The sequence below is a fragment of the Petromyzon marinus genome, assembly GCF_048934315.1.
Source record: "Petromyzon marinus isolate PM22_M1 ecotype Great Lakes invasive population chromosome 80 unlocalized genomic scaffold, UKy_Petmar_22M1.pri1.0 chr80_unloc.2, whole genome shotgun sequence".
NCBI classification, from domain to species: domain Eukaryota; kingdom Metazoa; phylum Chordata; class Hyperoartia; order Petromyzontiformes; family Petromyzontidae; genus Petromyzon; species Petromyzon marinus.
Genome location: NW_027422630.1, coordinates 600,001 through 627,235, shown reverse-complemented (window position 1 = coordinate 627,235; position 27,235 = coordinate 600,001). Strand labels below are relative to the sequence as shown.

Genomic DNA, 27,235 nt, shown 5'->3' with positions numbered 1-27,235 from the left:
GGGGTTAGTGGGGGGTCTATATAGGGGGAGATGTCTGGGGTTAGTGGGGGGTCTATATAGGGGGAGATGTCTGGGGTTAGTGGGGGGTAGACATGGGGAGATGTCTGGGGTTAGTGGGGGGTCTATATAGGGGGAGATGTCTGGGGTTAGTGGGGGGTAGACATGGGGAGATGTCTGGGGTTAGTGGGGGGTCTATATAGGGGGAGATGTCTGGGGTTAGTGGGGGGGTCTATATAGGGGGAGATGTCTGGGGTTAGTGGGAGGTAGATATAGGAGATGTCTGGGGTTAGTGGGGGGTAGATATGGGGGAGATGTCTGGGGTTAGTGGGGGGTAGATATGGGGGAGATGTCTGGGGTTAGTGGGGGGTCTATATAGGGGGAGATGTCTGGGGTTAGTGGGGGTAGATATAGGGGGAGATGACGAGAGATAATGACGTGATATGATGACGTGATATGATGATGAGAGATGATGACGTGTTATGATGACGTGATATGATGACGGGATATGATGACGTGTTATGATGACGTGATATGATGACGTGTTATGATGACGTGATATGATGACGTGTTATGATGACGTGATATGATGACGTGATATGATGACGTTATGATGACGGGATATGATGACGTTATGATGACGTGATATGATGATGTAAGATGATGACGTGATATGATGACATGTTATGATGACGTGTTATGATGACATGATACGACGTGATATGGCGTGATATGATGACGGTATATGATGACGTGTTATGACGTGATATGATGACGTAAGATGATGACGTGATATGATGACGTGTGTATGATGACGTGTTATGATGACGTGATATGATGACGTGATATGATGACGTGATACGATGACGGGATATGATGACGTATTATGACGTGATATGATGACGTGTTATGATGACGTGTTATGATGACGTGTTATGATGACGTGATATGATGACGTGTTATGATGACGTGTTATGATGACGTGATATGATGACGTGTTATGATGAGTGTTATGATGGCGTGATATGATGACGTGATATGATGACGTGATATGATGACATGTTATGATGACGTGATATGATGACGTGATATGATGACGGGATATGATGACGTGATATGATGATGAGAGATGATGACATGTTATGATGACGTGATATGATGATAGGATATGATGACGTGTTATTATGACGTGATATGATGACGTGTTATGATGACGTGATATGATGACGTGTTATGATGACGTGATATGATGACGTGATATGATGACGTTATGATGACGGGATATGATGACGGGATATGATGACGTTATGATGACGTGATATGATGACGTAAGATGATGACGTGATATGATGACGTGTTATGATGACGTGTTATGATGACGTGATATGATGTGATATGATGACGTGATATGATGACGTGATATGATGACGGTATATGATGACGTGTTATGATGACGTGATATGATGACGTAAGATGATGACGTGATATGATGTGTTATGATGACGTGTTATGATGACGTGATATGATGACGTGATATGACGTTATGATGACGGGATATGATGACGTGATATGATGACGTGATATGATGACGTGCTATGATGACGTAATATGATGACGTGTTATGATGACATGATATGATGACGTGATATGATGACGTGATTTGATGACGTGATATGATGAGGTGATATGATGACGTGTTATGATTACGTGATATGACGTGTTATGATGACGTGATATGATGACGTGTCATGATGACGTGTCATGATGACGTTATGATGACGTTATGATGACGTGATATGATGACGGGATATGATGACGTGATATGATGACGTGATATGATGACGTAAGATGATGACGTGATATGACGTGTCATGATGACGTGTTATGATGACGTGTTATGATGACGTGATATGATGACGGGATATGATGATGTGATATGATGACGTAAGATGATGACGTGATATGATGTATTATGACGTGATATGATGACGTGTTATGATGACGTGATGTGATGACGTGATATGATGACGTGATATGATGACGTGTTATGATGACGTGATATGATGACGTGTTATGATGACGTGTTATGATGACGTGATATGATGACGTGATATGATGACGGGATATGATGATGTGATATGATGACGTAAGATGATGACGTGATATGATGTATTATGATGACGTGATATGATGACGTGTTATGATGACGTGATGTGATGACGTGATATGATGACGTGATATGATGACGTGTTATGATGACGTGATATGATGTGTTATGATGACGTGTTATGATGACGTGATATGATGACGTGTTATGATGACGTGAAATGACGTGTTATGATGAGGTGATATGACGTGTTATGACGTGTTAGGATGAGGTGATATGAAGACGTGTTATGACGTGAGGTGATGACGTGATATGATGACGTAATATGATTACGTGATATGACGTGTTATGATGACGTGATATGATGACGTGTCATGATGACGTGTCATGATGACGTTATGATAACGTTATGATGACGTGATATGATGACGGGATATGATGACGTGATATGATGACGTGATATGATGACGTGATGTGATGACGTGATATGATGACGTGATATGATGACGTGTTATGATGACGTGATATGATGACGTGTTATGATGACGTGTTATGACGTGATATCATGACGTGTTATGATGACGTGATATGATGACGTGTTATGATGACGTGTTATGATGACGGGATATGATGACGTGTTATGATGACGTGTTATGATGACGTGTTATGATGATCTCGCTTGCCTGACTCCCCGTGTCAGGCACCCACTGGCTAATGGAAGTCATCGAACTGATATACACCCACGCACCATCACCACCACCATTACCATCATCACCACCACCACCATCAGCACCATCATCATCATTACCACCACCATCATCATCATCACCATTACCATCATCATCACCATTACCATCATCACCACCACCACCATCATCATCATTACCACCACTATCATCACCATCACCACCATCGTCACCACCATTACCATCACCATCATCACCAGCATCACCATCATCACCACCATCATCATCACCATTACCATCATCACCATTACCATCACCACCACCACCATCACCACCATCATCATCATTACCACCATCGTCACCACCATTACCATCACCATCATCACCACCATCATCATCATTACCATCATCACCATCATCACTATCATCACCATCATCACCACCACTACCACCACCACCATCACCACCACCACTAACATCACCACCACCATCATCACCACCACCACCATCATCACCACCACTACAACCATCACCACCACTAACATCACCACCACAACCACCATCACTAACATCACCACCACCACCATCACCACCACCACTAACATCACCGCCACCACAACCACCACCATCACCACCACAACCATCACCACCACCACCATCACCACTAACATCATCACCACCACTAACATCACCACCACCACCATCACCACCACCACCATCACCACCACCACCACCACTAACATCACCACAACCACCACCACCACCCAGGGCCCCCCCCATCCCCGCCGCGTCGCTCCGCTGGAGACGGCGGCCCCGCCCTCCTCCTCCTCCGAGGAGGATTGTGGGCGGCTGCCCCCCCGGATCCTCCCGACTCACCTGCCACGTCACTTCCTGCCGGCACGACTCACAGAGGGGGGCTGCTGTAAGGTCAGAGAGTGGGGGGTCGCAGTCACGTGGTTATGTCTGTGTGTCTGTGTGTGTGTGTCTGTGTGTGTGTGGTGGTCGTGGTTACTTATGCCCCCACCAAAGATGAACATCCGTGGAGGGATGCAGGCAGAGCCGATGAGTCAGATGCCTTCTATGACCTCCTGTCACAGGTGCTGGCTATAGTGGCCCCTCGGGATAGAGTCATCTTGTTGGGTGACTTCAATGCCCGAGTTGGTCATGATGCTGGCACCTGGTCTGGAGTGATTGGAGGGCATGGGCCAGATCAGCTCAATAACAACGGTAGGAGGCTGCTAGATTTTTGTGCAGCCCATGGGCTTGTAATTACCAACACGCTGTTCCGGCATCGGCGCATCCACACAACATCATGGATGCATGCCGGGTCCAAGCAAGAACATCTGCTGGACTACATAGTGACGGACCAGCGAATGCGAGCCCATGTCCTTGACACCAGGACCTACCGTGGAGCTGATCTGCCCTCTGACCATCGACTAGTCATCTGTAAGATGCGCCTGCCATTCTTCCACTCCGGTGGTGGGTGTACACCCAGGACCCCATTCCAACCTAAAGTGGCCTGGTCTCAGTTATCTGATGAAAGTTGCAAGCGAGAATTTCATCATCGCTTGCGGCTGGGATTGGCATCGTCCCCGACTCCTCCTGATGTCGAGGGTAAATGGGCGAGGTTTAGGACTGTGACTCATGCAGCTGCAATGGCTGCTTTGGGTACACGGTCCAGACCTCCCCAGAGACCCTGGCTGACAGGGTCTCTGGGGAGGTTGAGAAAAAGCGACAGGCCCACTGTCATCGGCTACAGAATCCCACGTCAGAGAATGAGGAGGCTTACCGCAGCCTTCGCTCGGAGGTTCGGAGAGCCGTGAGGCGCTGCAAGGATGGGTGGTGGTCGCGGGTTGCTGAGGAGATGGAGTCTGCCTCAGTGGCCCGTGATCACAAATCTCTATTTAACTCCATCAAAAAAGTAATCTGCAGCGCCACACCTATTACCATCATTAGGGGAAAAAACGGTGACCCAATCTCCGACCCCCAGGAACAGGTTTGCAGATTTGCTGAGCATTTCTGTGAGGTCCTGGGGGAGGGAAAATCCCTCTGCCAGGAAAACAGTGGCATAAAGTGAGGATGACCCTGCTGAGGCTGCGGTGCCTCAAATATTGGAAGAAGTCACCCCCTGTGAGTGGCTAGCTGAAGTGCCATCTGTTGAGGAAGTACTGAAGGCGATCCGGAGTCTGAGACCAGGAAAGGCAGCGGGAAGAGATTATCTCCCAAGCGAAATGCTGAGGGAGGGCGGCGTTTGTGCACAGACTGCCCTATATGACATCATAACAACAGTCTGGACCACTGGACGGGTTCCGCAGGATTGAAAGGATGCCCTGGTGGTCCCCCTTTTTAAGAAGGGGGACCGCACAGACTGTAACAACTACAGGGGCATCTCACTCCTCAGTGTGCCGGGAAAGGTCCTGGCAAGGATTATTCAACATCGCCTTGCCAGGCACGCTGAGGAGAGGCTTGCGGAGCCCCAATGCGGTTTCAGGAAAGGGCAGTCCTGCACAGATGCCATATTTTCTGTCCGTCTGCTACAGCAGAGGTGTAGGGAATTCCAACAAGACCTACATCTCTGCTTTATTGACCTGGTCAAGGCCTATGATACCATCAGTAGGCCTGGGCTCTGGGTGGTTCTTCGTGTTTTTGGAGTACCTGACCCTCTGCTCACGATCATTAAGGACATTCATTATGGTGAGCGGGCCCGGGTAAAACTACGTGGCCGGGAGTCAGAGCCATTCCCTGTTAACCTCGGGGTGCGACAGGGATGTCGTCTGGCTCCCACATTATTTAAAATCTATTTTGACGACGTAGTTCGTGAAGCCTTCAATAGCTGTACCGGGGGAATCTCCATATGGTACAGATATAATGGGAGGCTGATCGATACCCGGGTGCGGTCAAGGGATGGCTCCCTATTGCTCAACCACGTTATGTGTGCTGATGATTTGGCAATAGCTGCTCATTCAGAGGAGGAGTTGGAGACGCTGCTGCTGAGACTGGAGCGTGCCACTAAGAGGTGGGCCTTACCATCAGCCACACCAAAACTAAGCACCTGCCTGGGTATTTTGTACCATCGGACACTCCACCCCCACAACTCCCAATCGGTGATGGGGCAGTTGTGGAGAGAGTGGAGAGTTTCCCATACCTGGGCAGTGGGCTTATGACTGGCTCCAGTTTAACAGCAGAGGTCTCACTCCAAATCAGTCGAGCGGCAATATCTTTTCATCGGTTGCGTAACGCTGTGTGGAAGCTACCTGGTCTGTCGCTTCACACTAAGCTTCAGGTCTTCTCAGCCACGGTCATTCCCTCCCTTCTCTACACTTGCGAAACGTGGACCCCCCTAATGGAACATCTTCGCCGGTTAGAAACATTTAGGCTGGCCTGCCTACGACCCATCCTGGGTTTAACCAGACTGGATTGTGTGAGGAGCTCAAAAATCCTTGAAAGATCTGGGCAAGGTCCCATCGGTGAGCTCCTCCGGCGGGGAAGGCTGCGATGGCTGGGTCATGTAGTCCGCATGCCCAGCCACCACATGCCGAAACAGCTTTTGGTCGGCCGGATTGAGGGGGCTAAGCGGGCGCGGCACGGGCTAGAGAAGAGATGGAGTGATGTGGTACAGGAGGACGTGGAGCTGAGTGGACTTGCCGATGACTGGTACCAGCGGTGTCAAGATCGGCCTCTGTGGAGGAGGCTCGTGAAGGACGCTACTGGGCAGTTGGAGGCAGTCGCCCTCCAACAACAAAGGAGGGCGGAGGAGCGACGCTCACAACAACGAGCGGAGCGCCGGGTGGCTAAAGCACAGCAGGTTGGGACAGTAGGGGGCACAGGTGGTGCATCAGCCAGTCATCTCAGTCAGTCGACCCGTGGCACCTGGGTCTGCCCCGTGACCTCCTGCCAGCGGGCGTTCGACACTTCACGTGGTCTCAGGGTGCACATAGCCTGGCACAAGCATCGTGGTGACGTCACCGCCATTTAGTGGCGAATGGCGGTTGTTGTTGTGTGTGTCTGTGTGTGTGTCTGTGTGTGTGTGTGTCTGTGTGTGTCTGTGTGTGTGTCTCTGTGTGTGTATCTCTGTGTGTCTGTGTGTGTGTGTGTTTGAGTGTGTCTGTGTGTGTGTGTCTGTGTGTGTGTCTGTGTGTGTGTCCGGCATAACAACCCCCTACCTCCTCGCGGTGCCGGACGGGCAACTCTGTCGTGGATAGTGCTGTGGGGGGAGGGCCAATTCCGATTGGCTCCTCCCCTCATGGCGTCTGTCCACCACAGGGGCTAAACGGGGGCTCTGGACGGGTGCGAGGGGCTGGTAACCCCTCCACCTTCAATTAATTACCACCAAACCACGAGTTAAACTGAAATATGTAACTAAGAAGCTTGTGCCGGAGGCCCCGGGAGAACAGGCGTCTATGACGTCTCCTGGCCAAACCCCAATTGGCGGAGCCAGGAGATTGAATCTCTACCCTCGGGGCTCCTCCAGAAACAACCAAAAGCCACTTCGTGTGGCCACGTGGAATGTTCGAACGCTCACTGCGGAAGAGAGGCTGCCACTCCTCTGTCGGGAGCTGGACCGGTACCGCCTGGATCTCTGTGGCATTCAGGAGGTCCGGTGGACCGGTTCTGGCTCCTGCCACCATGAGGGGTGGACAGTCCTCTACTCGGGGCAGCAGACTGCCAAACAACAGGGTGTGGCTCTTCTTATGAACAAAATAATTAAGCGGGTGTGGGAGCGTGGCGGTGAGGTGTGGGAAGCTGTAAGCCCCAGGCTACTTTGGGCTCGCCTTCCCATCAACCGGAGGCGAGGAGTGGTGGTCGTGGTTACTTATGCCCCCACCGAAGACAAACGTCCGTGGAAGGATGCAGGCAAAGCCGATGAGTCAGATGCCTTCTATGACCTCCTGTCACAGGTGCTGGCTAACGTGGCCCCTCGGGATAGAGTCATCATGTTGGGTGACTTCAATGCCCGAGTTGGTCATGATGCTGGCACCTGGTCTGGAGTGATTGGAGGGCATGGGCCAGATCAGCTCAATAACAACGGTAGGAGGCTGCTAGATTTTTGTGCAGCCCATGGGCTTGTAATTACCAACACGCTGTTCCGGCATCTGCGAATTCACGCAACATCATGGATGCATGCCGGGTCCAAGCAAGAACATCTGCTGGACTACATAGTGACGGACCAGTGGATGTGAGCCCATGTCCTTGACACCAGGACCTACCGTGGAGCTGATCTGCCCACTGACCATCAACTTGTCATCTGTAAGATGCGCCTGCCATTCTTCCACTCTGGTGGTGGGTGTACACCCAGGACTCCATTCACACCTATAGTGACCTGGTCTCAGCTAGCTGATGAAAGTTGCGAGCGAGAATTTCGTCATCGCTTGCAGCTGGGGATGGCATCGTCCCCTATTCCTCCAGTGGGGGAAATGGGCGAGGTTTAGGACTGTGACTCATGCAGCTGCAATGGCTGCTTTGAGTGGAGAGTTTCCCATACCTGGGCAGTGTGCTTATGACCGGCTTCGGTTTGACAGTAGAGGTCTCACTCCGAATCAGTCGAGCGGCAATATCTTTTCATCAGTTGTGAAACGCTGTGTGGAAGCTACCTGGTCTGTCGCTCCGCACTAAGCTTCAGGTCTTCTCGGCCACGGTCATTCCCTCCCTTCTCTACGCTTGCGAAACGTGGACCCCCCTAAAGGAACATCTTCGCCGGTTAGAAACATTTTGGCTGACCTGCCTACGATCCATCCTGGGTTTAACCAGGCTGGATTGTGTGAGGAGCTCACAAATCCACGAAAGATCTGGGCAAAGTCCCATCGGTGAGCTCCTCCGCCAGGCAAGGCTGCGTTGGCTGGGTCATGTAGCCCGCATGCCCAGCCACCGCATGCGGAAACAGCTTTTGTTCGGCCGGATTGAGGGGGCTAAACGGGCGCGGCACAGGCTAGAGAAGAGATGGGGTGATGTGGTACAGGAGGATGTGGAGCTGAGTGGACTTGCCGATGACCGGTACCAGCGGTGTCAAGATCGGCCCCTGTGGAGGAGGCTCGTGAAGGATGCTACTGGGCAGTTGGAGGCAGTCGCCCTCCAACAACAACGGAGGGCGGAGGAGCGACGCTCACAACAACGAGCGGAGCGCCGGGTGGCTAAAGCACAGCAGGTTGGCACAGTAGGGGGCACAGGTGGTGCATCAGCCAGTCATCTCAGTCAGTCGACCCGTGGCACCTGGGTCTGCCCCGTGACCTCCTGCCAGTGGGCGTTCGACATGTCACGTGGCAGCCTCAATGTGCACCTAGCCTGGCACAAGCGTCGTGTGTCTCCCCCCCCCCCCCACTCTGCCCCAGGTGGTCTATCTCCTGAGGAACCCCAAGGACACTGCAGTCTCTCTTTACCATCACCACAGTCTGCAGGGATACCAGCCCCCCACTCTGCCCCCCACTCTGCCCCCCACTCTCCCCCAGCCTACTACTCTACCCCCCACTCCCCAGCCCCCAACTCCCCCCCAGCCCCCCACTAATCCCGAGCCCCCCACTCCCGAGACCGAGGAGTGGGGGGCCTTCCTCAAGAGGTTCCTACGTGGAGACAGTGAGAGATGGGGGGGGGGGAGCCCCCCACAAACACAGTAGCTCTGCTTACCCATGCAGCTTCTCATTACTCTCATAGTGCTACTACAGCTTGTGTTACTCACCCACTCACTCACTCACCCACTCACCCACTCACTCATCCACCCACTCACTCACTCACCCACTCACTCACCCACTCACTCACTCACCCACTCACTCACTCACCCACTCACTCACCCACTCACTCACCCACTCACTCACTCACCCACTCACTCACCCACTCACTCACCCACTCACTCACTCACCCACTCACTCACCCACTCACTCACCCCCTCACTCATCCACCCACTCACTCACTCACTCACCCACTCACTTACTCACCCACTCACTCACTCACCTACTCACTCACCACCCCCCCCCCCACTCACTCACTCACCCACTCACCACACTCACCCACTCACTCACTCACCACACTGACCCACTCACCCACCCACAAACTCACTCACCCACTCACTCACCCACTTACTTTCCCACCCACTTACTCACCCATTTACTCACTCACCCACTTACCCACTCACTCACCCAATCACTCACCCAATCACTCACCCACCCACTCACTCACCCACCCACTCACCCACTCACTCACCCACCCACTCACCCACCCACTCACCCACGCACTCACCCACCCACTCACTCACCCACTTACTCACCCAACCACTCACCCATTCACTCACTCACTCACCCACTAACCCACTCACTCACCCACTCACTCACCCACTCACCCACTCACTCATCCACCCACTCACTCACTCACCCACTCACTTACTCACTCACCCACTCACTCACTCAGCCACTCACTCACCCCCCCACTCACTCACCCACCCACTGACCACACTCACCCACTCACTCACTCACCACACTGACCCACTCACTCACCCACCCACTCACCCACCCACTCACCCACGCACTCACCCACCCACTCACTCACCCACCCACTCACTCACCCACCCACCCACTCACCCACTCACTCACCCACCCACTCACTCACCCACCCACTCACTCACCTAGTAGTTGTTGAGTTTACCTGTTGTTGTTGTTGTTGTTGTGAGTAGTTGTGGAGTTTACCTGTTGTTGTTGTGAGTAGTTGTGGAGTTTACCTGTTGTTGTTGTTGTTGTGAGTAGTTGTGGAGTTTACCTGTTGTTGTTGTTGTGAGTAGTTGTGGAGTTTACCTGTTATTGTTGTTGTTGTTGTGGAGTTTACCTGTTGTTGTTGTTGTTGTGGAGTTTACCTGTTGTTGTTGTTGTTGTTGTGAGTAGTTGTGGAGTTTACCTGTTGTTGTTATTGTTGTGAGTAGTTGTGGAGTTTACCTGTTGTTGTTGTTGTTGTTGTTGTGAGTAGTTGTGGAGTTTACCTGTTGTTGTTGTTGTGGAGTTTACCTGTTGTTGTTGTTGTGAGTAGTTGTGGAGTTTACCTGTTGTTGTTGTTGTGAGTAGTTGTGGAGTTTACCTGTTGTTGTTGTTGTGAGTAGTTGTGGAGTTTACCTGTTGTTGTTGTTGTTGTGGAGTTTACCTGTTGTTGTTGTTATTGTTGTTGTTGTGAGTAGTTGTGGAGTTTACCTGTTGTTGTTGTTGTTGTTGTTGTGGAGTTTACCTGTTGTTGTTGTTGTTATTGTTGTGAGTAGTTGTGGAGTTTACCTGTTGTTGTTGTTGTTGTTGTTGTGAGTAGTTGTGGAGTTTACCTGTTGTTGTTGTTGTTGTGAGTAGTTGTGGAGTTTACCTGTTGTTGTTGTTGTTGTGAGTAGTTGTGGAGTTTACCTGTTGTTGTTGTTGTGAGTAGTTGTGGAGTTTACCTGTTGTTGTTGTTGTTGTGAGTAGTTGTGGAGTGTACCTGTTGTTGTTGTTGTTGTTGTGAGTAGTTGTGGAGTTTACCTGTTGTTGTTGTGAGTAGTTGTGGAGTTTACCTGTTGTTGTTGTTGTTGTGGAGTTTACCTGTTGTTGTTGTTGTGAGTAGTTGTGGAGTTTACCTGTTGTTGTTGTTGTGAGTAGTTGTGGAGTTTACCTGTTGTTGTTGTTGTGAGTAGTTGTGGAGTTTACCTGTTGTTGTTGTTGTTGTGGAGTTTACCTGTTGTTGTTGTTGTTGTGGAGTTTACCTGTTGTTGTTGTTGTGAGTAGTTGTGGAGTTTACCTGGTGTGGTTATTGTTGTGAGTAGTTGTGGAGTTTACCTGTTGTTGTTGTTGTTGTGAGTAGTTGTGGAGTTTACCTGTTGTTGTTGTTGTGGAGTTTACCTGTTGTTGTTGTTGTGAGTAGTTGTGGAGTTTACCTGTTGTTGTTGTTGTGAGTAGTTGTGGAGTTTACCTGTTGTTGTTGTTGTGAGTAGTTGTGGAGTTTACCTGTTGTTGTTGTTGTTGTGGAGTTTACCTGTTGTTGTTGTTATTGTTGTTGTTGTTGTTGTGAGTAGTTGTGGAGTTTACCTGTTGTTGTTGTTGTTGTGGAGTTTACCTGTTGTTGTTGTTATTGTTGTGAGTAGTTGTGGAGTTTACCTGTTGTTGTTGTTGTTGTGAGTAGTTGTGGAGTTTACCTGTTGTTGTTGTTGTTGTGAGTAGTTGTGGAGTTTACCTGTTGTTGTTGTTGTTGTTGTGAGTAGTTGTGGAGTTTACCTGTTGTTGTTGTTGTGAGTAGTTGTGGAGTTTACCTGTTGTTGTTGTTGTTGTGAGTAGTTGTGGAGTGTACCTGTTGTTGTTGTTGTTGTGAGTAGTTGTGGAGTTTACCTGTTGTTGTTGTGAGTAGTTGTGGAGTTTACCTGTTGTTGTTGTTGTTGTGGAGTTTACCTGTTGTTGTTGTTGTGAGTAGTTGTGGAGTTTACCTGTTGTTGTTGTTGTTGTGGAGTTTACCTGTTGTTGTTGTTGTTGTGGAGTTTACCTGTTGTTGTTGTTGTTGTGAGTAGTTGTGGAGTTTACCTGTTGTTGTTGTTGTGAGTAGTTGTGGAGTTTACCTGTTGTTGTTGTTGTGAGTGGTTGTGAAGTTTACCTGTTGTTGTTGTTGTTGTGAGTAGTTGTGGAGTTTACCTGTTGTTGTTGTTGTGAGTAGTTGTGGAGTTTACCTGTTGTTGTTGTTGTTGTTGTGAGTAGTTGTGGAGTTTACCTGTTGTTGTTGTGAGTAGTTGTGGAGTTTACCTGTTGTTGTTGTTGTTGTGAGTAGTTGTGGAGTTTACCTGTTGTTGTTGTTGTGAGTAGTTGTGGAGTTTACCTGTTGTTGTTATTGTTGTTGTTGTTGTGGAGTTTACCTGTTGTTGTTGTTGTGGAGTTTACCTGTTGTTGTTGTTGTGAGTAGTTGTGGAGTTTACCTGTTGTTGTTATTGTTGTGAGTAGTTGTGGAGTTTACCTGTTGTTGTTGTTGTTGTTGTGAGTAGTTGTGGAGTTTACCTGTTGTTGTTGTTGTGGAGTTTACCTGTTGTTGTTGTTGTGAGTAGTTGTGGAGTTTACCTGTTGTTGTTGTTGTGAGTAGTTGTGGAGTTTACCTGTTGTTGTTGTTGTGAGTAGTTGTGGAGTTTACCTGTTGTTGTTGTTGTTGTGGAGTTTACCTGTTGTTGTTGTTATTGTTGTTGTTGTTGTGAGTAGTTGTGGAGTTTACCTGTTGTTGTTGTGGAGTTTACCTGTTGTTGTTGTTATTGTTGTGAGTAGTTGTGGAGTTTACCTGTTGTTGTTGTTGTTGTGAGTAGTTGTGGAGTTTACCTGTTGTTGTTGTTGTTGTGAGTAGTTGTGGAGTTTACCTGTTGTTGTTGTTGTGAGTAGTTGTGGAGTTTACCTGTTGTTGTTGTTGTTGTGAGTAGTTGTGGAGTTTACCTGTTGTTGTTGTTGTTGTGAGTAGTTGTGGAGTGTACCTGTTGTTGTTGTTGTTGTGAGTAGTTGTGGAGTTTACCTGTTGTTGTTGTGAGTAGTTGTGGAGTTTACCTGTTGTTGTTGTTGTTGTGGAGTTTACCTGTTGTTGTTGTTGTGAGTAGTTGTGGAGTTTACCTGTTGTTGTTGTTGTGGAGTTTACCTGTTGTTGTTGTTGTTGTGGAGTTTACCTGTTGTTGTTGTTGTTGTGAGTAGTTGTGGAGTTTACCTGTTGTTGTTGTGAGTAGTTGTGGAGTTTACCTGTTGTTGTTGTTGTGAGTGGTTGTGAAGTTTACCTGTTGTTGTTGTTGTGAGTAGTTGTGGAGTTTACCTGTTGTTGTTGTTGTGAGTAGTTGTGGAGTTTACCTGTTGTTGTTGTTGTGAGTAGTTGTGGAGTTTACCTGTTGTTGTTGTTGTGAGTAGTTGTGGAGTTCACCTGTTGTTGTTGTTGTTGTGAGTAGTTGTGGAGTTTACCTGTTGTTGTTGTTGTGAGTAGTTGTGGAGTTTACCTGTTGTTGTTGTTGTGAGTAGTTGTGGAGTTTACCTGTTGTTGTTGTGGAGTTTACCTGTTGTTGTTGTTGTGAGTAGTTGTGGAGTTTACCTGTTGTTGTTGTTGTGAGTAGTTGTGGAGTTTACCTGTTGTTGTGAGTAGTTGTGGAGTTTACCTGTTGTTGTTATTGTTGTTGTTGTTGTGGAGTTTACCTGTTGTTGTTGTTGTTGTGGAGTTTACCTGTTGTTGTTGTTGTGAGTAGTTGTGGAGTTTACCTGTTGTTGTTGTGGAGTTTACCTGTTGTTGTTGTGAGTAGTTGTGGAGTTTACCTGTTGTTGTTGTGAGTAGTTGTGGAGTGTACCTGTTGTTGTTGTTGTTGTGAGTAGTTGTGGAGTTTACCTGTTGTTGTTGTTGTGAGTAGTTGTGAAGTTTACCTGTTGTTGTTGTGGAGTTTACCTGTTGTTGTTGTTGTGGAGTTTACCTGTTGTTGTTGTTGTTGTTGTGAGTAGTTGTGGAGTTTACCTGTTGTTGTTGTGGAGTTTACCTGTTGTTGTTGTTGTTGTGAGTAGTTGTGGAGTTTACCTGTTGTTGTTGTTGGTGTGAGTAGTTGTGGAGTTTACCTGTTGTTGTTGTTGTGAGTAGTTGTGAAGTTTACCTGTTGTTGTTGTGAGTAGTTGTGGAGTTTACCTGTTGTTGTTGTTGTTGTGAGTAGTTGTGGAGTTTACCTGTTGTTGTTGTTGTGAGTGGTTGTGAAGTTTACCTGTTGTTGTTGTTGTGAGTAGTTGTGGAGTTTACCTGTTGTTGTTGTTGTTGTTGTTGTGAGTAGTTGTGGAGTTTACCTGTTGTTGTTGTTGTGAGTAGTTGTGGAGTTTACCTGTTGTTGTTGTTGTGAGTAGTTGTGGAGTTCACCTGTTGTTGTTGTTGTTGTGAGTAGTTGTGGAGTTTACCTGTTGTTGTTGTTGTGAGTAGTTGTGGAGTTTACCTGTTGTTGTTGTTGTGAGTAGTTGTGGAGTTTACCTGTTGTTGTTGTGGAGTTTACCTGTTGTTGTTGTTGTGAGTAGTTGTGGAGTTTACCTGTTGTTGTTGTTGTGAGTAGTTGTGGAGTTTACCTGTTGTTGTGAGTAGTTGTGGAGTTTACCTGTTGTTGTTATTGTTGTTGTTGTTGTGGAGTTTACCTGTTGTTGTTGTTGTTGTGGAGTTTACCTGTTGTTGTTGTTGTGAGTAGTTGTGGAGTTTACCTGTTGTTGTTGTGGAGTTTACCTGTTGTTGTTGTGAGTAGTTGGGAGTTTACCTGTTGTTGTTGTGAGTAGTTGTGGAGTGTACCTGTTGTTGTTGTTGTTGTGAGTAGTTGTGGAGTTTACCTGTTGTTGTTGTTGTTGTGAGTAGTTGTGAAGTTTACCTGTTGTTGTTGTGGAGTTTACCTGTTGTTGTTGTTGTGGAGTTTACCTGTTGTTGTTGTTGTTGTTGTGAGTAGTTGTGGAGTTTACCTGTTGTTGTTGTGGAGTTTACCTGTTGTTGTTGTTGTGAGTAGTTGTGGAGTTTACCTGTTGTTGTTGGTGTGAGTAGTTGTGGAGTTTACCTGTTGTTGTTGTTGTGAGTAGTTGTGAAGTTTACCTGTTGTTGTTGTTGTGAGTAGTTGTGGAGTTTACCTGTTGTTGTTGTTGTTGTGAGTAGTTGTGGAGTTTACCTGTTGTTGTTGTTGTTGTGAGTAGTTGTGGAGTTTACCTGTTGTTGTTATTGTTGTTGTTGTTGTGAGTAGTTGTGGAGTTTACCTGTTGTTGTTGTTGTGAGTAGTTGTGGAGTTTACCTGTTGTTGTTGTTGTGAGTAGTTGTGGAGTTTACCTGTTGTTGTGAGTAGTTGTGGAGTTTACCTGTTGTTGTGAGTAGTTGTGGAGTTTACCTGTTGTTGTTGTTGTGGAGTTTACCTGTTGTTGTTATTGTTGTTGTTGTGAGTAGTTGTGGAGTTTACCTGTTGTTGTTGTTATTGTTGTTGTTGTTGTGGAGTTTACCTGTTGTTGTTGTTGTGGAGTTTACCTGTTGTTGTTGTTGTTGTGAGTAGTTGTGGAGTTTACCTGTTGTTGTTGTGGAGTTTACCTGTTGTTGTTGTTGTTGTGGAGTTTACCTGTTGTTGTTGTTGTGGAGTTTACCTGTTGTTGTTGTTGTTGTGAGTAGTTGTGGAGTTTACCTGTTGTTGTTGTGGAGTTTACCTGTTGTTGTTGTTGTGAGTAGTTGTAGAGTTTACCTTTTGTTGTTGTTGTTGTTGTGGAGTTTACCTGTTGTTGTTGTGAGTAGTTGTGGAGTTTACCTGTTGTTGTTGTTGTGGAGTTTACCTGTTGTTGTTGTGGAATTTACCTGTTGTTGTTGTTAGTAGTTGTGGAGTTTACCTGTTGTTGTTATTGTTGTTGTGGAGTTTACCTGTTGTTGTTATTGTTGTTGTTATGGAGTTTACCTGTTGTTGTTATTGTTGTTGTTATGGAGTTTACCTGTTGTTGTTATTGTTGTTGTTATGGAGTTTACCTGTTGTTGTTGTTATGGAGTTTACCTGTTGTTGTTGTTGTGATCAGCTCCCTACGGGTCCTGGTTCGACCACGTGATCGGGTGGGCGGAGATCGCGGATGCCGACCACGTGATGGTCGTCACGTACGAGGAGATGCACGAGGTGGTGACGTCACACAGCCACCCCCCCCCACACCCCCCACCCTCAACCCCGCCCCCCACACCCTCCGCCCCCCCCCACACCCTCTACCCCGCCCCCCTCTTGACCCCTGCACCCTCACTCTCTCTCTCTGTAGGATCTGTCTGGCTCAGTGAGCCGTATCTCTGAGTCCCTGTGGCTCACTCTGACTCTCTCTCTGTAGGATCTGTCTGGCTCAGTGAGCCGTATCTCTGAGTTCCTGTGGCTCACTCTGACTCTCTCTGTAGGATCTGTCTGGCTCAGTGAGCCGTATCTCTGAGTCCCTGTGGCTCACTCTGACTCTCTCTGTAGGATCTGTCTGGCTCAGTGAGCCGTATCTCTGAGTTCCTGTGGCTCACTCTGACTCTCTCTGTAGGATCTGTCTGGCTCAGTGAGCCGTATCTCTGAGTTCCTGTGGCTCACTCTGACTCTCTCTGTAGGATCTGTCTGGCTCAGTGAGCCGTATCTCTGAGTACCTGTGGCTCACTCTGACTCTCTCTGTAGGATCTGTCTGGCTCAGTGAGCCGTATCTCTGAGTACCTGTGGCTCACTCTGACTCTCTGTAGGATCTGTCTGGCTCAGTGAGCCGTATCTCTGAGTTCCTGTGGCTCACTATGACTCTCTCTGTAGGATCTGTCTGGCTCAGTGAGCCGTATCTCCGAGTTCCTGTGGCTCACTCTGACTCTCTCTGTAGGATCTGTCTGGCTCAGTGAGCCGTATCTCTGAGTACCTGTGGCTCACTCTGACTCTCTCTGTAGGATCTGTCTGGCTCAGTGAGCCGTATCTCCAAGTTTCTGTGGCTCACTCTGACTCTCTCTGTAGGATCTGTCTGGCTCAGTGAGCCGTATCTCTGAGTACCTGTGGCTCACTTTGACTCTCTGTATAGGATCTGTCTGGCTCAGTGAGCCGTATCTCTGAGTTCCTGAGGCTCATTCTGACTCTCTCTGTAGGATCTGTCTGGCTCAGTGAGCCGTATCTCTGAGTACTTGTGGCTCACTCTGACTCTCTCTGTAGGATCTGTCTGGCTCAGTGAGCCGTATCTCTGAGTACCTGTGGCTCACTCTGACTCTCTCTGTAGGATCTGTCTGGCTCAGTGAGCCGTATCTCTGAGTACCTGTGGCTCACTCTGACTCTCTCTGTAGGATCTGTCTGGCTCAGTGAGCCGTATCTCTGAGTTCCTGTGGCTCACTCTGACTCTCTCTGTAGGATCTGTCTGGCTCAGTGAGCCGTATCTCTGAGTTCCTGTGGCTCACTCTGACTCTCTCTGTAGGATCTGTCTGGCTCAGTGAGCCGTATCTCTGAGTACCTGTGGCTCACTCTGACTCTCTCTGTAGGATCTGTCTGGCTCAGTGAGCCGTATCTCTGAGTACCTGTGGCTCACTCTGACTCTCTCTGTAGGATCTGTCTGGCTCAGTGAGCCGTATCTCTGAGTACCTGTGGCTCACTTTGACTCTCTGTATAGGATCTGTCTGGCTCAGTGAGCCGTATCTCTGAGTTCCTGAGGCTCACTCTGACTCTCTCTGTAGGATCTGTCTGGCTCAGTGAGCCGTATCTCTGAGTACCTGTGGCTCACTCTGACTCTCTCTGTAGGATCTGTCTGGCTCAGTGAGCCGTATCTCTGAGTTCCTGTGGCTCACTCTGACTCTCTCTGTAGGATCTGTCTGGCTCAGTGAGCCGTATCTCTGAGTTCCTGTGGCTCACTCTGACTCTCTCTGTAGGATCTGTCTGGCTCAGTGAGCCGTATCTCTGAGTACCTGTGGCTCACTCTGACTCTCTCTGTAGGATCTGTCTGGCTCAGTGAGCCGTATCTCTGAGTACCTGTGGCTCACTCTGACTCTCTCTGTAGGATCTGTCTGGCTCAGTGAGCCGTATCTCTGAGTACCTGTGGCTCACTTTGACTCTCTGTATAGGATCTGTCTGGCTCAGTGAGCCGTATCTCTGAGTTCCTGAGGCTCACTCTGACTCTCTCTGTAGGATCTGTCTGGCTCAGTGAGCCGTATTTCTGAGTTCCTGTGGCTCACTCTGACTCTCTCTGTAGGATCTGTCTGGCTCAGTGAGCCGTATCTCTGAGTTCCTGAGGCTCACTCTGACTCTCTCTGTAGGATCTGTCTGACTCAGTGAGCCGTATCTCTGAGTACCTGTGGCTCACTCTGACTCTCTCTGTAGGATCTGTCTGGCTCAGTGAGCCGTATCTCTGAGTACCTGTGGCTCACTTTGACTCTCTGTATAGGATCTGTCTGGCTCAGTGAGCCGTATCTCTGAGTTCCTAAGGCTCACTCTGACTCTCTCTGTAGGATCTGTCTGGCTCAGTGAGCCATATCTCTGAGTTCCTGTGGCTCACTCTGACTCTCTCTGTAGGATCTGTCTGGCTCAGTGAGCCGTATCTCTGAGTCCCTGTGGCTCACTCTGACTCTCTCTGTAGGATCTGTCTGGCTCAGTGAGCCGTATCTCTGAGTTCCTGAGGCTCACTCTGACTCTCTCTGTAGGATCTGTCTGGCTCAGTGAGCCGTATCTCTGAGTACCTGTGGCTCACTCTGACTCTCTCTGTAGGATCTGTCTGGCTCAGTGAGCCGTATCTCTGAGTACCTGTGGCTCACTCTGACTCTCTCTGTAGGATCTGTCTGGTTCAGTGAGCCGTATCTCTGAGTTCCTGTGGCTCACTCTGACTCTCTCTGTAGGATCTGTCTGGCTCAGTGAGCCGTATCTCTGAGTTCCTGTGGCTCACTCTGACTCTCTCTGTAGGATCTGTCTGGCTCAGTGAGCCGTATCTCTGAGTACCTGTGGCTCACTCTGACTCTCTCTCTCTGTAGGATCTGTCTGGCTCAGTGAGCCGTATCTCTGAGTTCCTGTGGCTCACTCTGACTCTCTCTGTAGGATCTGTCTGGCTCAGTGAGCCGTATCTCTAAGTTCCTGTGGCTCACTCTGACTCTCTTTGTCGGATCTGTCTGGCTCAGTGAGCCGTATCTCTGAGTACCTGTGGCTCACTCTGACTCTCTCTGTAGGATCTGTCTGGCTCAGTGACCCGTATCTCTGAGTACCTGTGGCTCACTCTGACTCTCTCTGTAGGATCTGTCTGGCTCAGTGAGCCGTATCTCCAAGTTCCTGGGGCTCACTCTGACTCCGAGAGCTGTGGGTGACGTCACTGAACTCGCATCCTTCGCCCGCATGAGGGAGAGGGCTCTGTCACGTGACACGGGGGGAGGGGGCGGGGCCCCCCCAGCGCCCCCAGTCTGCGCCATCACCCGCGACCCCCGCTTCATCTTCAGATCCGGTGTGTGGGGGTTGTGTGTGTGGGGTGTGTGTGTGTAGGTTGTGTGTGTGTGTGTGGGGTGTGTGGTGTGTGTGGTGTGTAGGTTGTGTGTGTAGTGTGTGTGTAGGTTGTGTGTGTGTGTGGGGTGTGTGGTGTGTTGGTTGTGTGTGTAGTGTGTGTGTAGGTTGTGTGTGGAGTGTGTGTGTGGGGTGTGTGGTGTGTGGGGTGTGTGGTGTGTGTGTGTGTGTGGTGTGTGTGTGGGGTGTGTGTAGGTGTGTGTGTGTGGATGGGGAGCGATAGTGTAGCGGTTAGCGCGCTGCGCTATGAACCTGGCGACCCGGGTTCGATTCCCGCTCACGGCCAACACCAGTGACGATTATCTGAACCGGTCGCGGGCCTCCCCTAGGTCGACTCAGCCTCAAATGAGTACCTGGTGCGGTGTGTAAACATTGCCACTAGGGAGACAAAGGCGGGCGTGGTGCTGGCCACCCACCCCCTCGTGTACCGTTCCGGCCTTCATAGGTGCTCGCTAACAGCACTTGCCCCTACAGTCTGTTAAGGCTATATGGGGGATCTTTGTTGTTGTGTGTGTGTGGCCTGGAGTCAGAGCCATTCCCTGTACACCTTGGGGTGCGACAGGGATGTCCTCTGGCTCCCACATTATTTAACATCTATTTTGACCACGTAGTTCGTGAAGCCTTCAATAGCTGTACCGGGGGAATCTCCATATGGTACAGATATAATGGGAGGCTGATCGATGCCTGGGTGCGGTCAAGGGATGGCTCCCTATTGCTCAACCATGTTATGTATGCTGATGATTTGGTAATAGCTGCTCAGTCAGAGGAGGAGTTGGAAACGCTGCTGCTGAGACTGGAGCGTACCACTAAGAGGTGGGGCCTTACCATCAGCCCCACCAAAACTAAGCACCTGCCTGGGTATTTTGTACCATCGGACACTCCACCCCCACAACTCCCAATCGGTGATAGGGCAGTTGTGGAGAGAGTGGAGAGTTTCCCATACCTGGGCAGTGTGCTTATGACCGGCTCCAGTTTAACAGCAGAGGTCTCACTCCGAATCAGTCGAGCGGCAATATCTTTTCATCGGTTGCGTAACGCTGTGTGGAAGCTACCTGGTCTGTCGCTCCGCACTAAGCTTCAGGTCTTCTCAGCCACGGTCATTTCCTCCCTTCTCTACGCTTGCGAAACGTGGACCCCCCTAATGGAACATCTTCGCCGGTTGGAAACATTTAGGCTAGCCTGCCTACGATCCATCCTGGGTTTAACCAGGCTGGATTGTGTGAGGAGCTCACAAATTCTTGAAAGATCTGGGCAAGGTCCCATCGGTGAGCTCCTCCGGCAGGCAAGGCTGCGTTGGCTGGGTCATGTAGCCCACATGCCCAGCCACCGCATTCCGAAACAGCTTTTGTTCGGCCGGATCGAGGGGGCTAAACGGGTGCGGCACAGACTAGAGAAGAGATGGAGTGATGTGGTGCAGGAGGACGTGGAGCTGAGTGGACTTGCCGATGACTGGTACCAGCGGTGTCAAGATCGGCCTCTGTGGAGGAGGCTCGTGAAGGACGCTACTGGGCAGTTGGAGGCAGTCGCCCTCCAACAACAACGGAGGGCGGAGGAGCGACGCTCACAACAACGAGCGGAGCGCCGGGAGGCTAAAGCACAGCAGGTTGGCACAGTAGGGGGCACAGGTGGTGCACCAGCCAGTCATCTCAGTCATCTCAGTCAGTCGACCCGTGGTACCTGGGTCTGCCCCGTGACCTCCTGCTAGCGGGCGTTCGACACTTCACGTGGCCTCAGGGTGCACACGGCCTGGCACAAGCGAAATTCCGAAAATTATCGAAAATCACAATTTCGAAGGTCCCCCAATTCCAAAATTCCTAGAGATTCGCAATGTCGGTAAATTCCCGATATTCCCAAATTTTCACGAATTACAAAAACTCCCTAAAATCCAAAAATTTCCAGAATTTCCAAAAATTGCCCAAATTCCTGAAATTTCGAAATTTTCCAAGATTCACGATTTCGGAAAATTCCAGAAATTCGCGCGATTCCGCAGTCAGAACGTGGCAACAACGAACAGGACAAATTACATTCAAATTGTCGAGTCAGGAGCCGAACTGAACCCACGACCTCCTGTATACCAGGCGAGGTAGTCAACATCTCTAGTCAGGACCCACGACCTCCTGTAGACCAGGCGAGGTAGTCAACATCTCTCGTCAGGACCCACGACCTCCTGTATACCAGGCGAGGTAGTCAACATCTCTCGCCAGGACCCACGACCTCCTGTAGACCAGGCGAGGTAGTCAACATCTCTAGTCAGGACCTCCTGTAGACCAGGCGAGGTAGTCAACATCTCTAGTCAGGACCTCCTGTAGACCAGGCGAGGTAGTCAACATCTCTAGTCAGGACCTCCTGTAGACCAGGCGAGGTAGTCAACATCTCTAATCAGGACCCACGACCTACTGTAGACCAGGCGAGGTAGTCAACATCTCTAGTCAGGACCCACGACCTCCTGTAGACCAGGCGAGGTAGTCAACATCTCTAGTCAGGACCCACGACCTCCTGTAGACCAGGCGAAGTAGTCAACATCTCTAGTCAGGACCCACGACCTCCTGTAGACCAGGCGAGGTAGTCAACATCTCTAGTCAGGACCCACGACCTCCTGTATACCAGGCGAAGTAGTCAACATCTCTCGTCAAGCCATCAATTCTGGTTGAATGGTTCTGCACTTGTTCTGTGACTACAGCGAGGGAAAAAAGTATTTGATCCCCTGCTGATTTTGTACGTTTGCCCACTGACAAAGAAATGCTCAGTCTATAATTTTAATGGTAGGTTTCTTTGAACAGTGAGAGACAGAATAACAACAACAAATCCAGAAAAACGCAAGTCAAAAATGTTATTAATTTATTTAAGAAGTTTGTGTCTTAATAATCACGTGGTGTCTGTCTGTTCTTATTGATGGCTCCACCCCCACCACCCCAGGTCACGTGGTGTCTGTCTGTTCTTATTGATGGCTCCACCCCCACCACCCCAGGTCACGTGGTGTCTGTCTGTTCTTATTGATGGCTCCACCCCCACCACCCCAGGTCACGTGGTGTCTGTTCTTATTGATGGCTCCACCCCCACCAACCCAGGTCACGTGGTGTCTGTATTAATTGATGGCTCCACCCCCACCACCCCAGGTCACGTGGTGTCTGTTCTTATTGATGGCTCCACCCCCACCAACCCAGGTCACGTGGTGTCTGTCTGTTCTTATTGATGGCTCCACCCCCACCAACCCAGGTCACGTGGTGTCTGTTCTTATTGATGGCTCCACCCCCACCACCCCAGGTCACGTGGTGTCTGTTCTTATTGATGGCTCCACCCCCACCAACCCAGGTCACGTGGTGTCTGTCTGTTCTTATTGATGGCTCCACCCCCACCAACCCAGGTCACGTGGTGTCTGTTTTTATTGATGGCTCCACCCCCACCAACCCAGGTCACGTGGTGTCTGTCTGTTCTTATTGATGGCTCCACCCCCCCCCCAACCCCAGGTCACGTGGTGTCTGTCTGTTTTTATTGATGGCTCCACCCCCACCACCCCAGGTCACGTGGTGTCTGTCTGTTCTTATTGATGGCTCCACCCCCACCCAACCCCAGGTCACGTGGTGTCTGTTCTTATTGATGGCTCCACCCCCACCACCCGAGGTCACGTGGTGTCTGTTCTTATTGATGGCTCCACCCCCCCCAACCCCAGGTCACGTGGTGTCTGTTCTTATTGATGGCTCCACCCCCACCACCCCAGGTCACGTGGTGTCTGTCTGTTCTTATTGATGGCTCCACCCCCCCAACCCCAGGTCACGTGGTGTCTGTTCTTATTGATGGCTCCACCCCCACACCACCCCAGGTCACGTGGTGTCTGTTCTTATTGATGGCCCCACCCCCACCAAATCAGGTCACGTGGTGTCTGTTCTTATTGATGGCCCCACCCCCACCAACCCAGGTCACGTGGTGTCTGTACTTATTGACAGGTCCACCAGCCCAGGTCACGTGGTGTCTGTTGTTATTGATAGCTCCACCACCCGCGGTCACGTGGTGTCTGTTCTTGTTGATGGCTCCACCCCCACCAACCCAGGTCACGTGGTGTCTGTTCTTGTTGATGGCTCCACCCCCACCACCCCAGGTCACGTGGTGTCTGTATTAATTGATGGCTCCACCCCCACCCCCCCAGGTCACGTGGGGGACTGGGTGTCCCACTTCTCCGCTGCGCAGGCCGCAGACTTCGACGCGGAGTTCGCTCGGCACGCGGCCCAAGTCGCAAACATCGCGGGGAGAGTTCGCTACCAACTCTAGCTCGCTCACCCACCCACTCACCCACCCACTCACCCACTCACCCACTCACTCACTCACCTACTCACCCACTCACCTACTCACCCACTCACCTACTCACTCACCTACTCACCCACCCACTCACCCACTCACCCACCCACTCACCCACTCACCTACTCACCCACTCACCTACTCACTCACCTACTCACCCACCCACTCACCCACTCACTCACCCACTCACTCACCCACTCGCTCACCCACCCACTCACCCACCCACTCACCCACTCACTCACTCACCTACTCACCCACTCACCCACTCACTCACTCACCTACTCACCCACCCACTCACCCACTCACTCACCCACTCACTCACTCACCCACTCGCTCACCCACCCACTCACCCACCCACTCACCCACTCACTCACTCACCTACTCACCCACTCACCCACCCACTCACCTACTCACTCACCCACCCACTCTCCCACCCACTCTCCCACCCACTCACTCACCCACCCACTCACCCACCCACTCACCCACCCACTCACCCACCCACTCACCCACCCACTCTCCCACCCACTCACTCACCCACCCACTCACCCACCCACTCACCCACCCACTCACCCACCCACTCACCCACCCACCCACTCACCCACCCACTCACCCACCCACTCGCTCACCCACCCACTCACCCACTCACCCACCCGCTCACCCACCCACTCGCTCACCCACTCACTCACTCACCTACTCACTCACTCACCCACTCACACACTCACTCACTCGTCCACCCACCCACTCACCCACCTACTCACTCACCTATACTTACTCACCCACTCGCTCACTCACTCACCCACCCACTCACTCACCCACCCACTCACTCACCCACCCACCCACTCACCCACCCACTCACACACCCACTCACCCACCCACTCACTCATCCACTCACCCATTTACCCACTCACTCAGCCACTCACCCACTCGCTCACTCACCCACCCACTCGTCCACCCACCCACTCACCCACCTACTCACTCACCTACACTTACTCACCCACTCACTCACCTACTCACTCACCCACTCACCCAACCACTCACTCACCCACTCACTCACCTACTCACTCACCCACTCACCCAACCACTCACCCAACCACTCACTCACCCACTCACTCACCCACTTACTCACCCACTCACTCATTCACTCACCCAACCACTCACTCACCCACTCACTCAGCCACTTACCCACTCCCCGCGGTGTTTAACCGTGGTACGATTTTAACTTGCATTGACTTTCAACATGATACTACTGATTTGTGTATGCTTATTGGCTTAATTTAGTTAATTAACATAATTTTAAATCGGGCCTGCTTTACCATGGCCTTACTCATAGGGATTATAGACATGCTTATGCACGCTAGGTATTAAAATAACATGGTTAAATGTATCTAAAGGTTTTAAAGTGACTCCTGATAAATGGTAATATCAATAAGTATCACAATACAGTTATGCCAATGCATATTATGATTTTAAAATACACTTAAAGGTTAATCTTATTATTTTGTAATGACACTTAATTACAAATGTTACCATTGTGATATACAATACTTAACCGATCTATGATTTAAAATAGCACTCGATCTCAGGGGCCGCCCATAAATGACGTCACGCACTTAGGGGTCAGACATTTGTGACGCGGGGGGGGGGGTCAAAAATCGTCCAAAATTGCGTGACGTCATTTATGGACGGTCCCATATCTATGGGACAATTCGAGTATTGCTCCAAACATTATAAATGCTGCTGTTGATTGTAGTACCAGCTGTGATTGCTTATGCAAAGTATGATTTTGGTATTGCTCCGATGATTGAAAATGCTACTATTGATCGTCGTGCCCGGTGTGACTGCTTATCAATATTACGATTTTAGTATTGGTTCAATGATTGACAGTTATAATATTGATTGGAATATAAATTTTTATCGTGCGACGTCACTGAACTTTTGGAACGTGTGCCGCTGGACGGGAGGTTAAGTGGTGGAGTGGTCAAGTGTGGGTAGTCCACCATGAGTCCACCAGTGGTGGAGGTGGTGGAGTGGTCAAGTGTGGGTAGTCCACCATGAGTCCACCAGTGGTGGTGGTGGAGTGGTCAAGTGTGGGTAGTCCACCATGAGTCCACCAGTGGTGGTGGTGGAGTGGTCAAGTGTGGGTAGTCCACCATGAGTCCACCAGTGTAGAGGTGGAGTGGTCAAGTGTGGGTAGTCCACCATGAGTCCACCAGTGGTGGTGGAGTGGTCAAGTGTGGGTAGTCCACCATGAGTCCACCAGTGGTGGTGGTGGAGTGGTCAAGTGTGGGTAGTCCACCATGAGTCCACCAGTGGTGGTGGAGTGGTCAAGTGTGGGTAGTCCACCATGAGTCCACCAGTGGTGGTGGAGTGGTCAAGTGTGGGTAGTCCACCATGAGTCCACCAGTGGTGGAGGTGGTGGAGTGGTCAAGTGTGGGTAGTCCACCATGAGTCCACCAGTGTAGAGGTGGTGGAGTGGTCAAGTGTGGGTAGTCCACCATGAGTCCACCAGTGTAGAGGTGGTGGTGGAGTGGTCAAGTGTGGGTAGTCCACCATGAGTCCACCAGTGGTGGGAGGTGGTGGACTCATGCATGCACAGTGTGAAGGTCTTCATCCAGCAGTGGATCGAGCAGGGCATTACTAATTGTTTAATTCTCATCTATTAATTGAAAGATGCACTCGTTACAATCGGCATCATCATCGCTAAGTATCATCATCACTAAGTGTAACATCATCAGTATCATCAGCAGCATCATCATCAGAATCATCAGTATCATCACAATCATCAGTATCATCACAATCATCATCAGTACCATCACAATCATCAGTATCATCACAATCATCAGTATCATCACAATCAGTATCATCACAATCATCAGTATCATCACAATCATCATCAGTACCAACACAATCATCATCAGTATCATCACAATCATCATCAGTATCATCACAATCATCATCAGCATCATCACAATCATCATCAGTATCATCACAATCATCATCACCATCATCACAATCATCAGTATCATCACAATCATCATCACAATCATCATCAGTATCATCACAATCATCATCAGTATCATCACAATCATCAGTATCATCACAATCATCAGTATCATCACAATCAGCATCAGCAGCTGATTAACCAATCACGTGGTCCTCAATATAATTAGCATAATCACGTGACCGTCAGCCAGTGTGGTAGCCCACAACGTTAATTAACATATCGATAACTACAAATTA

The 27,235-nt window shown here is 49.7% G+C and overlaps 2 protein-coding genes across 4 annotated transcripts in view; one reads left to right on the top strand and one right to left on the bottom strand.

Moving 5' to 3' along the window:
• The first annotated feature begins 1,959 nt into the window (after positions 1 to 1,959).
• Positions 1,960 to 24,461, top strand: LOC142908333 (uncharacterized). Of its 2 annotated transcripts, XM_076058888.1 has the most exons (5): positions 1,960 to 3,717; positions 9,117 to 9,357; positions 16,266 to 16,360; positions 19,442 to 19,646; positions 23,847 to 24,461. In XM_076058888.1, the coding sequence occupies exons 1-5, from the start codon at positions 2,758 to 2,760 to the stop codon at positions 23,966 to 23,968; spliced, it is 1,623 nt and encodes a 540-aa protein (XP_075915003.1). In that variant the 5' UTR covers positions 1,960 to 2,757; the 3' UTR covers positions 23,969 to 24,461. The 2 variants fall into 2 exon arrangements, with proteins under 2 accessions (XP_075915003.1, XP_075915004.1); XM_076058889.1 differs by lacking the exons at positions 19,442 to 19,646; positions 23,847 to 24,461 and adding an exon at positions 16,494 to 16,926.
• Positions 24,462 to 26,624: 2,163 nt separating this feature from the next.
• Positions 26,625 to 27,235, bottom strand: part of USH1C (USH1 protein network component harmonin) — a 99,129-nt gene continuing 98,518 nt past the window's right edge. For both annotated transcript variants that reach the window (XM_076058886.1, XM_076058887.1), the window contains exon 21: positions 26,625 to 27,235. This exon is cut by the window's right edge and continues 289 nt beyond it. The gene's annotated coding sequence lies outside the window, so the exon portion shown is untranslated.